This window comes from Protomyctophum parallelum (assembly GCF_964188405.1).
Source record: "Protomyctophum parallelum genome assembly, chromosome: 10".
Classification (NCBI taxonomy): Eukaryota; Metazoa; Chordata; class Actinopteri; order Myctophiformes; family Myctophidae; genus Protomyctophum; species Protomyctophum parallelum.
In genome coordinates, this window is record NC_139704.1 from 49,378,723 (window position 1) to 49,391,662 (window position 12,940).

Genomic DNA, 12,940 nt, shown 5'->3' on the forward strand with positions numbered 1-12,940 from the left:
GGCTCATAAAGGTTAAAGGTTACCTTTGGGGGCTCATGGAGGTTAAATCAGTACCTTTGGGGGCTCATAGAGGTTAAATCAGTACCTTTGGGGGCTCATAGAGGTTAAATCAGTACCTTTGGGGGCTCATAAAGGTTAAAGGTTACCTTTGGGGGCTCATGGTGGGGTCCAGGACGGCCAGCCTCCAGAGGACCACCATCTCGTCACACATGCTGGCGCAGGCGTGAGCCGCCACCTCGGATTGGCCGTTGCTGCGTCCCGTGTGACCGCTGGCGCTGCTGTGAGAGGCCGACGTGCGCACGCTGTACCACCAGCCAATGATCTGAGGGGGAGTGGGAGGAGTCAGTTATCACACAGCCAATGATCTGATGAGGAGGGGGAGGAGTCAGTTATCACACAGCCAATGATCTGAGGGGGAGGAGTCAGTTATAACACAGCCAATGATCTGAGGAGGAGGAGTCAGTTGACATGGCTGTTGGCTTAAGGCCTGTTCAACTCACCGCTTTTTTGAGCCGAATGTGAAGGAAAATAAAAGCCTGGGCAGGGTATACTACCGAGGCCAGATCATCAAAATAAAGGCCTGGGCAGGGTATACTACCGAGGCCAGATCATCAAAATAAAGGCCTGGGCAGGGTATACGACCCAAGGAAGCTCTGAGAAGGAAGGGAAGTGGTCACGTGACTGGGCTGCGCCATGACACTTTCATGTACACTTTCATGGGAGCCAAACTCACACAGGAAGTGCAATGAATACATGGCAGTGAATGGAGCCGGCTGGACCAGCTCATAACACACATTATTCATGAACGATTGAGACCTTTTGTAAAGTAATCACTTCTGGAAAATAACAGAAGACATGATTATCACAGGTTGTTTTCTAATCCCTTACTTTTCGATGTGCACAGAGTGCACAGTATATCATTTTATCTGAGGATCTAAACAGCAGCAGGTATCGTTTCTGGCTCCGAAGTATCGCGAGATTTGGCTGCCAGACAGGAAACGGTGGGAAGTATCGCGATACTTGGTACGTTGCTGTTCAGAAAGGTACTTTGTGATCTTTAAAAATTACACAGTGTACACATTGAATAACAACACAGCAGACAATAATGTGTTACATGTCTTCTGTTATTTTCCAGAAGTGGATTACTTTACAAAAGGTCTCAATTGTTCATAAATAGTGTTTGTTCATGAGCTGGTCACTGAGCTCTCATTGGCTCCAGTGTTCATGAGCTGGTCACTGAGCTCTCATTGACTCCAGTGTTCATGAGCTGGTCACTGAGCTCTCATTGACTCCAGTGTTCATGAGCTGGTCACTGAGCTCTCATTGACTCCAGTGTTCATGAGCTGGTCACTGAGCTCTCATTGACTCCAGTGTTCATGAGCTGGTCACTGAGCTCTCATTGACTCCAGTGTTCATGAGCTGGTCACTGAGCTCTCATTGACTCCAGTGTTCATGAGTCGGTCACTGAGCTCTCATTGACTCCAGTGTTCATGAGCTGGTCACTGAGCTCTCATTGACTCCAGTGTCCATGAGCTGGTCACTGAGCTCTCATTGACTCCAGTGTTCATGAGCTGGTCACTATGAGCTCTCATTGACTCCAGTGTTCATGAGCTGGTCACTGAGCTCTCATTGACTCCAGTGTTCATGAGCTGGTCACTGAGCTCTCATTGACTCCAGTGTTCATGAGCTGGTCACTGAGCTCTCATTGACTCCAGTGTTCATGAGCTGGTCACTGAGCTCTCATTGACTCCAGTGTTCATGAGCTGGTCACTGAGCTCTCATTGACTCCAGTGTTCATGAGCTGGTCACTGAGCTCTCATTGGCTCCAGTGTTCATGAGCTGGTCACTGAGCTCTCATTGGCTCCAGTGCATTCTGCCAAACTTCCGGGTAGTTTGGCTCCCATGAAAGTGTCCATGAAAGTGTCATGGCGCAGCCCAGTCACGTGACCACTTCCCTTCCTTCTCAGAGCTTCCTTGATACGACCGAGGCCAGATCATCAGGGCTGTTGGTGTCACCTGACTTTAGCTCCAGGGATCAATAAAAGGTTTAATCTCATCTTAATAGGCTTAGGAAATTAAGCCCCACAAATGGAGACCTCCAGGGACACGCCGACTGCAGCCAGAGCGCCGGCACACGCTCCGTGCAGTCGTGCGTGTCTGTTTGCATGTGTGTGTGTGCGGGTGTATGTGCTTGCACGAACGTGTGTGTGTGTGTGTGTGTGTGTGTGTGTGTGTGTACTCTGACCAAACTAGTTCAATTCTCAAGAACGACATATTAACGATTAATTCATTATTCATGTTGTTATCACATCAAAAGGAACGGGCAGGTGTGTATGTTTGTGCGTGTGCACGTGTGTGTGTGTGTGTGTGTGTGTGTGTGTGTGTGCGTGCGTGCGTGTGCGTGCATGCGTGCGTCAGTTGATTCTTCATATCCATACGACCGGGAGGATGATTGGATTATTGTTCAAACACAGCTCTTAAATGAGGCGATCTAAAATCCCCCTATGGAGATTACAATGCAATTAAAAAAAGAACATGAACCCGTGGACTTATAGCGCCCTCTACTGACGTCAGACTGCGGTGCTCTACTAGGGGAGCCACATGAAGTCAGCGGCGGCGGCATAAGGGGCGGCGGTGGCTCAGGGGTAGAGTGCCTGGATGGTAAACCGTAAGGTTGCCAGTTCAACCCGGGCTCCCCCAGAGTTACTGTCGAAGTGTCCTTGAGCAAGACACTGAACCCCTAATTGCTCCCTATGTGCTAGTTGGTGCCTTGCATGGTTTCCGCTGCCATCGGTGTGTGAATGTGTGTGTGAATGGGTGAATGTAATGCACAATCTCTGTAAAGTGCCTTGGATAAAGGCGCTATATAAATGCACCGTTTACCATTTAATGAATGTCACTAATCTGAGTTCCCAGAAGTTTAATTTTTCGCCACTAGGCGGGTGAGAAAGACTTCTGGGGAAAAAGGACCGTATCCCTGTGAGGGAAGTACGTTGCGCTCAGAATCTGTAGCGGACACTCCCCTTTCCGGTCTGAAGCACTGTCTGTGCATACCATGAAAACAGTCCGAAGGGAATCCAATTCCAAATTGAATTGTAGTAGGAACACCACCGCTCAAGGAGCAATCGTTTCCCTTCCGTCTTATTTAGATGTAGCGCCCGCTCCATGTGGAACCCGCCCCTGTCTTTTGATTGGCATTTCATTTGAAACGCAACGCACTGGGCCACGCCCCTGCTGCACAGGATCTGAGGCCAGTTTTCCTAGACTACTATGATGTCACCAGCCTGGAACTCACCTATGCTTCCTATGGCATAGTTTCTCCCGGCAGGATCCGCCAGGAGAAACTATGTGCAGCTGCGCGACATGAGACTAATTAATTAGAGCGACAGAGAGAGAGAGAGGAGTGTGTGTGTGTGTGTGTGTGTGTGTGTGTGTGTGTGTGTGTGTGTGTGTGTGTGTGTGTGTACATGTGTACGGGTGTGCGTCAATTTAACAAAGGTGCAGACGATCAGAAATCAGCAGAGAGTGATGGACGTTTGCGCTGCTCTATGCCGAGTTGAAGTGGACTCGGACCCAGACTTTTTTTTCTCCCTGGAAATAAAAACGTCTGGGTTTCCGAGGCTACTATGTCACTACTCCTCACTCCTGTGTGTGTGTGTGTGTGGGGGGGAGGGGAGGGGAGGAGGGGGAGGCAGTGTGGCAAAGAATAACATGGCTACCTGTTAGTAGGTGAGACACTGCTTGTGACTGACATTAACCTACCTGTTCGTAGGTGAGGCACTGACATGAACCTACCTGTTCGTAGGTGAGGCACTGCTCCGTGAGTATCTCCAGCAGCGGAGCGGCGTTGCTGTCTCGTCTCTTGAACATCTCCCTGACGATGGACAGAAGGTTCCAGATGCCCTCCGGCTCGCGGCCACGCAACGGGCGCAGCAGACACGCCCACTCCGCGGCGGCGGGAGGCTCCGTGGACGACAGGTACATGGAGTTCACGTCACTGGGAGAGAAACACGGCAATTTAACGTAACTATTAGCACAAAACTGTTAACCCATTCTGACCTGAGATCAGATTCATACGAGGTTTCCACTGGACAACACGCTGGTCTGATGAACCCATTCTGACCTGAGATCAGATTCTAAAAATGTCAGTCGTTCTTGGATTTTTCAAAAACAGCAGACCTATATTGAAAAATAGCAGATCTACAAGCATCTACGAGCTTGTAGATCTGCTATTTTTCCAATAGCTAAATTATAACATAATGTTTAAAACACGAATTGGGGTTCCCACCCAAAATGGGTAAAACACAAATCATGTCATGTAATCTTCCTATGGTCCATATATTGATAATAATAATAATTATTATTATTATTATGGTCCATATATCCACCCCTAGAGACTGCTTCTCACTTTAGATAGTAGGGTATCTGTCTGGGTTTATTTATTTATGGGAAAAAGTAATTAAACTGCATGAATTCTTTACAGATTAATGAACAGAACTTGTAGGGAGGACAAAAAAACCCCAACAACAACAACTTAAAAGGCTAATTGATATTGCAAATGAAGTTTTAAGGAGCTGCTTAGAGAGTCATTAAGTGTGTGCACAACAGTAACCGCTACATTACCAAACTAATACCGCTGCACACTGAATGCTGCAATTATGCTAATTCCCGTAATGACTTCAAGCTTCTATGTGTTTATGTGATATGCATCAGTAGTAGTATACCAGCAACCAGCTGGTTTATGTGATCTGCATTAGTAGTAGTATACCAGCAACCAGCTGGTTCTTTGTGATATGCATCAGTAGTAGTATACCAGCAACCAGCTGGTTCTTTGTGATATGTAGGGATGCTCCGATCAATCGGTGGCCGATCGATCGTGGCCGATCACCGATCGATCGTATCGGATCGGCCGTGCAAAATCCACCGATCCGCGAAACCGATCAACAAAGCAAAAATCTGCGCAGTTTTACATCCAAAATAATGTGTCACTTTCTCGGTTCGGCACCGCTACTGGAGAAATATAGCGCTGTCGAAGGCAGCGCAACTAAACCCCCCCCCCCCCCCCACACACACCCCAGGGAGAGAGAGAGAAAAGAGAGACAGAGCGAGAGAGCACTCACGTCTTCACCCAGCGGGCCCCCGCGAATCCCGCAATTAACCAGATACAGAGATTATATAACCTATAATAGCCTACACTTTAGCAAAATATCATGTCTGATGAGAATGTACTGCGCTGGACTGTACAAGCACCGTGGAGTCTGTCTCACAGAACAGACATCCTCAGCCACGCTCCAAAAGTGGCAGCACCTGGCTGTCACTCATAGGCTAATCACTCTGTGAGGACTTCCACAACGGACTTTTTCGCTTCAAAACCCCTTCTTGTTGCTTTTCCCTGTGTGCGTCACTCAGCTCCGCAATAAGGTGAAACAGAACACAAAGATGAGTAGCCTATTTATTAGCTTAGCGTCAGATTTGTTTGTGTTGGAGCGCCTCAGCTCGGTGAAAGAGTTCATGGTCAACCTCTTCCAGAGAGAGATGGAGACACTACAAACTCTGCTGGAGACACAAAACAACGCAGCACCTCTCTCTCTCTCTCTCTACGTCTCTCTCTCTCTCTCGTGTGTGTGCACTGCTGCGTAATGTCACAGACACAGACGCGATCAATGATATGTAGCATAAATAATAGTCAAAATATAACACTTTCCCTCCATCTGTGACTGTGATGAGCTCCTCACACTGTCACACACATAACTCCTCTCTCGTTCATGCACGCCTGCTCAAATTAGCAGCAACTGTTTGCGTAAATTATTATTATTTTTCCGTTGGGGGGGGGGGGGGGTGAGGCCCGGTCGTGCTGTCTCACCACCCAGTCCGGCCCAATGTTGTTCCGCCACTGGTTGTCAACACATGCTGAGTTGACAAAGATTGACAGATTGATTAGGCTGTGGAAGTATTCACACTACTTTAGTGTGGATTTATTGGTATTGGCAATTTAAGGACAGGAGGAGGAGAAGGTGATCAAGCAGCTCCACAAGACCACAACGTTACATTGGTACAGTAGGCTCAAGGCTGCATTTTGTCCCTTTTTTTTTCTCTCGAGGGTGCATGAGATGATGGGAGCCCCTCCAGCAGGCTAGGGAGCCCCGCTCAGGTTAGCGGAAAATGACCGCGGGGCGCGGGTTGCCAGGTTTTTTTATAAGTAAAAAAATATATATATATATATATATATACTTTTTTTTATAAAAAATATTTAAAAAAGATCGGGATCGGAATCGGAATCGGCCGATCTTAAAAAAAAAGATCGGTGATCGGGATCGGCCCCCAAAAACGTGATCGGAGCATCCCTAGTGATATGCATCAGTAGTAGTATACCAGCAACCAGCTGGTTTATGTGTTTATGTGATATGCATCAGTAGTAGTATACCAGCAACCAGCTGGTTCTTTGTGATATGCATCAGTAGTAGTATACCAGCAACCAGCTGGTTTATGTGTTTATGTGATATGCATCAGTAGTAGTATACCAGCAACCAGCTGGTTCTTTGTGTTTGTGATATGCATCAGTAGTAGAATACCATCAGTTGTAGTATACCATCAGTTGTAGTATACCATCAGTAGTAGTATACCAGAAACCAGCTGGCCGTAGAAGAATTTAGACTCACTGGAGACGTTTTGGGGCTTCGATGCCAATCCGGGGTTCGGAGAGAGAGAGGCGATGTTTTAGACTAGGAATGAATCCGATGTATCGGGAGTGGCGATATACCACCGAGTGGCGCGCTATGAGCTTGTAGGTCTGCTATTTTTGAAAAAATTGAAGAACGACCGACATAGAAACATAGCTTTTTCAGAACACTGTCATTTTCAAACAGACCTTTTTAGAATCTGATCTCAGGTCAGAATGGAAAACTGTCAGGATGTAGAAGACATTTCTTTAGAATCTGATCTCAGGTCAGAATGGAAAACTGTCAGGATGTAGAAGACATTTTTTTAGAATCTGATCTCAGGTCAGAATGGAAAACTGTCAGGATGTAGAAGACATTTTTTTTTAATCTGATCTCAGGACAGAATGGAAAACTGTCAGGATGTAGAAGACATTTCTTTAGAATCTGATCTCAGGTCAGAATGGAAAACTGTCAGGATGTAGAAGACATTTTTTTAGAATCTGATCTCAGGTCAGAATGTAAAACTGTCAGGATGTAGAAGACATTTCTTTAGAATCTGATCTCAGGTCAGAATGTAAAACTGTCAGGATGTAGAAGACATTTTTTTAGAATCTGATCTCAGGTCAGAATGTAAAACTGTCAGGATGTAGAAGACATTTTTTTAGAATCTGATCTCAGGTCAGAATGGAAAACTGTCAGGATGTAGAAGACATTTTTTTAGAATCTGATCTCAGGTCAGAATGGAAAACTGTCAGGATGTAGAAGACATTTTTTTTTTTTTTTTTTTTTTTTTTTTTGCGGCTTACGCCTTTTATTCGTTTTTTTGAAGGGACAGACAGTAGGCTGACAGGAAACGGGAGAGAGATGGGGGGAAGACATGCAGTAAAGGCCGTGTCGGGCTCGGGAGTCGAACCCGCGGCACACTGCGACTGGATTACCAGTCGGGTGCCCAGACGGTTACGCCACCGCCTGGGCAGAAGACATTTTTTTAGAATCTGATCTCAGGTCAGAATGGAAAACTTGACGGATGTAGAAGACATTTTTTTAGAATCTGATCTCAGGTCAGAATGGAAAACTGTCAGGATGTAGAAGACATTTCTTTAGAATCTGATCTCAGGTCAGAATGGAAAACTGTCAGGATGTAGAAGACATTTATAGGATCTGATCTCAGGTCAGAACGGGTTAATAATGAAACTGTCAGGATGTAGAAGACATTTTTTAGAATCTGATCTCAGGTCAGAACGGGTTAATAATGAAACTGTCAGGATGTAGAAGACATTTATAGGATCTGATCTCAGGTCAGAATGGGTTAATAATGAAACTGTCAGGATGTAGAAGACATTTTTTTGAATCTGATCTCAGGTCAGAACGGGTTAATAATGAAACTGTCAGGATGTAGAAGACATTTTTTTAGAATCTGATCTCAGGTCAGAATGGGTTAATAATGAAACTGGCAGGATGTAGAAGACATTTTTTTAAATCTGAACTCAGGTCAGAATGGGTTAATATAATGAAACTGTCAGCATGTACAAGATTTTTTTTAGAATCTGATCTCAGGTCAGAACGGGTTAATAATGAAACTGTCAGGATGTAGAAGACATTTTGTAGAATCTGATCTCAGGTCAGAATGACCGACATAGAAACATAGCTTTTTCAGAACACTGTCATTTTCAAACAGACCTTTTTAGAATCTGATCTCAGGTCAGAATGGAAAACTGTCAGGATGTAGAAGACATTTTTGTAGAATCTGAACTCAGGTCAGAATGGAAAACTGTCAGGATGTAGAAGACATTTTTTTAGAATCTGATCTCAGGTCAGAATGCGTTAAAGAACCACCATTCTTCCGTGCGTTAGAATCTGATCTCAGGTCAGAATGGGTTTTAACGTATACCTGAAGACGACCGGCGAGGGTCCACAGAACTTGTGGAGGGTCTTCTTGATGTTGTCACTGAGGGTGGACTCATCCAGGTACCAGGTACTCTGGTCTGAGGCAGAGGGGCCGGCCGTGGGGTCTGTAACACACACACACACACACACACACACAGGTCACTGAGGGGGGACTCATCCAGGTACCAGGTACTCTGGTCTGAGGCAGAGGGGCCGGCCGTGGGGTCTGTAACACACACACACACACACACACACACACACACACACACACACACACACACACACACACACACACACACACAGGTCACTGAGGGGGGACTCATCCAGGTACCAGGTACTCTGGTCTGAGGCAGAGGGGCCGGCCGTGGGGTCTGTAACACACACACACACACACACACACACACACACACACACACACACAGGTCACTGAGGGGGGACTCATCCAGGTACCAGGTACTCTGGTCTGAGGCCGAGGGGCCGGCCGTGGGGTCTGTAACACACACATTTCAATTTATTTATTTGAGTCCACATTGAGTCCACACTCCACATTCTCACAATCTCACAATCCACAGTCCACAATCTCACAACGCGTCGCGCTGCGACGCGTTGTGAGATTGTATATCTATTTTCAGCATGCAACCAAAGTTTAAAATATGTCATTACAACGACATCAAGGCCTGTCAAAACACATTTTAGTCGATTAAATCAACTGTAGATTTAGTCGACTAAAATCGTATGACATTTAGTCGACTAAAACTAGACTAAACACTAGAACATTCCAGGTGACTAAAATGTGACTAAGACTAAGTGAAAACTATTCAAGAGACTAATGACTAAAACTAAAATAGAAATTTGCTGCCAAAAACAACACTGGTATCAAGGACACAAATATTTTCAGTGGCTTCTGATATACTACGCACTCCAAACACACGTGTCTCAGTGCCTGAGTCCAAACAAGCCCTAAATGTACAGAATATACAGTAGGCAACACATGAACTTATTCACAGCCAGCATTGGTCACTTCAGTCTGTCATATTATTACCAACACCGAAAGTAAATCATGGGTACAAAAAGCACCTTCTCCTCCAAATAGACCCACTGCCTATAATGGAGGAGATTGAACAGTATGTTGCAACAAGCTGCTTTGCCTTACACTTGGACAACCCTATAATCGGGGCGGCGGTGGCTCAGGGGTAGAGTGCCTGGATGGTAACCGTAAGGTTGCCAGTTCGAACCCGGGCTCCCCCAGAGTTACTGTCGAAGTGTCCTTGAGCAAGACACTGAACCCCTAATTGCTCCCGATGTGCTGGTTGGTGCCTTGCATGGTTTCCGCTGCCATCGGTGTGTGAATGGGTGAATGTAATGCACAATCTCTGTAAAGCGCCTTGGATAAAGGCGCTATATAAATGCACCATTTACGATTTATTTACCAATCCTCAAGCCTCTGACCACTAGCCTGTGGACATGTCTCTGACCACTAGCCTGTGGACATGTCTCTGACCACTAGCCTGTGGACATCATGTCTCTGACCACTAGCCTGTGGACATGTCTCTGACCACTAGCCTGTGGACATCATGTCTCTGACCACTAGCCTGTGGACATCATGTCTCTGACCACTAGCCTGTGGACATGTCTCTGACCACTAGCCTGTGGACATCATGTCTCTGACCACTAGCCTGTGGACATCATGTCTCTGACCACTAGCCTGTGGACATGTCTCTGACCACTAGCCTGTGGACATCATGTCTCTGACCACTAGCCTGTGGACATGTCTCTGACCACTAGCCTGTGGACATGTCTCTGACCACTAGCCTGTGGACATCATGTCTCTGACCACTAGCCTGTGGACATCATGTCTCTGACCACTAGCCTGTGGACATGTCTCTGACCACTAGCCTGTGGACATGTCTCTGACCACTAGCCTGTGGACATGTCTCTGACCACTAGCCTGTGGACATGTCTCTGACCACTAGCCTGTGGACATGTCTCTGACCACTAGCCTGTGGACATGTCTCTGACCACTAGCCTGTGGACATCATGGCCCAGGCTGCCAAATATAAAAACAATGAGCTGACACGTATAGCCCAGTTGTATAATGGCCTGTACTAATGGTTGATATTTTACTTGTTTAGTAAGGAAAGCTTCCTCTAAACTTCAATCAAAAGCACAGCCAACTTCCAATAGAAAAACCTCTCTGCGCCGCGGTCTGGAAACGCACACACACACACACACACACACGCATGCACGCACGCACGCACGCACGCACGCACGCTTTTCTTTTCTGCTTTTCTAAATGTCTTTTCCTCTTAGCTGGGGGACCCCCCTGGAGCCCCCTCAAAGACCCCCAGAGGTCCCCGGACCCCACTTTGAGAACCACTGGTGTCAGAGATCAAAACAGAGCTTGTAGTTAAGATCTGTGTGGATAAAACATCCTTCACAACATCTGCACGACATAAACCTACTTTATGGTAGAGAGAGAGAGAGAGAGAGAGAGAGAGAGAGAGAGAGAGAGAGAGAGAGAGAGAGCGAGAGAGAGAGAGCGAGAGAGAGAGAGAGAGAGAGGGAGAGAGAGAGAGAGCGTCATTATTAGAAGACAGGAGGCTGCTGCTGTAACTAGCCAGAGATAGACAGGACGAGAGTGCCCCCTGCTGACCAAAGTCAGTAATGCAGGCAGAGAGCATGACCTGAACAATGAAACAACAAGGAAACAATACTGGTGTATTATGAAGACCTCACGTTGTCTAAATCAGTGCTTCTGATCTCAATCTTTGTCATGTCAAGGACCCCCAAATTGACATGTATATGCCTGGGACCCCCATAAGAGAAGATCTTTTTTGATGGCTCTAGCGACTATCAGGAATTATCAACGGTTTAAATTCCAAGGACTAGTTTGACATGCTTTTAGGCTACGGAGCCCTATTTAATGGCATTTCTATCTCTGGGAGGTGGGAACCCCGATTTATACTGTAAAATCAATGTTACTTTAACTCTGTGTGTAGGCCTATGCAAATGGATCTAAATTTAGTTCCATTTGCGGTTTGTCTTTTATGAAATATCCTTCTGAACATTCCTTCTATAGCTGGTGTGACCAAATAAAATCTATTCTGTTGCCATTTTTAATTCCTCTTTCATCTTAAAGAACACAAATAAGCACAACATGATTCCATTGAAGCAGAGACTGCTGTGGATTCCAAAGGACTGAGAACTTTAATCCATGGTCATTCTGTGACGAATAACAGTCTAAGTCCATAATAATTATCCATAATGAATAAATGTGACCAGATTTGACTGAGAGCCTGCCATCGCGCAAACTCCAGCTTTTCATCAGAGGAAAACCTTTTTCTTCCCAAAATGAGTTAATGGTTGTCAGTTGTAGGTTGGTACCTGGCGCTCCACACACTGTGTTGATGGAACTATTCGTGTTACATTATGTTTATATTGTGTTGAACGGTTGTAGGTTTGTACCTGGTGCTCCACACACGGTGTTGATGGAACTATTCGTGTTAGATTATGTTTATATTGTGTTGAACGGTTGTAGGTTTGTACCTGGTGCTCCACACACTGTGTTGATGGAACTATTCGTGTTACATTATGTTTATATTGTGTTGAACGGTTGTAGGTTGGTACCTGGTGCTCCACACACTGTGTTGATGGAACTATTCGTGTTACATTATGTTTATAGTGTGTTGAACGGTTGTAGGTTTGTACCTGGTGCTCCACACACTGTGTTGATGGAACTATTGGTGTTACATTATGTTTATATTGTGTTGAACGGTTGTAGGTTTGTACCTGGTGCTCCACACACTGTGTTGATGGAACTATTGGTGTTACATTATGTTTATATTGTGTTGAACGGTTGTAGGTTTGTACCTGGTGCTCCACACACTGTGTTGATGGAACTATTCGTGTTACATTATGTTTATAGTGTGTTGAACGGTTGTAGGTTTGTACCTGGTGCTCCACACACTGTGTTGATGGAACTATTGGTGTTACATTATGCTTATATTGTGTTGAACGGTTGTAGGTTTGTACCTGGTGCTCCACACACGGTGTTGATGGAACTATTCGTGTTAGATTATGTTTATATTGTGTTGAACGGTTGTAGGTTTGTACCTGGTGCTCCACACACTGTGTTGATGGAACTATTCGTGTTACATTATGTTTATAGTGTGTTGAACGGTTGTAGGTTGGTACCTGGTGCTCCACACACTGTGTTGATGGAACTATTCGTGTTACATTATGTTTATATTGTGTTGAACGGTTGTAGGTTTGTACCTGGCGCTCCACACACGGTGTTGATGGAACTATTGGTGTTACATTATGTTTATATTGTGTTGAACGGTTGTAGGTTTGTACCTGGCGCTCCACACACTGTGTTGATGGAACTATTGGTG

General features: G+C 45.6%; 1 protein-coding gene across 1 annotated transcript in view; it reads right to left on the reverse strand.

Moving 5' to 3' along the window:
* Positions 1-12,940, reverse strand: part of zswim8 (zinc finger, SWIM-type containing 8) — a 144,906-nt gene that overhangs the window by 81,987 nt on the left and 49,979 nt on the right. The window contains exons 7-9 of the mRNA XM_083775375.1: positions 8,551-8,671; positions 3,796-3,997; positions 147-322 (exon numbers count right to left, since the gene is read on the reverse strand). Of these exons, the coding sequence (XP_083631501.1) occupies positions 147-322; positions 3,796-3,997; positions 8,551-8,671 (499 nt within the window). The remainder of the gene's footprint in view (positions 1-146; positions 323-3,795; positions 3,998-8,550; positions 8,672-12,940) is intronic.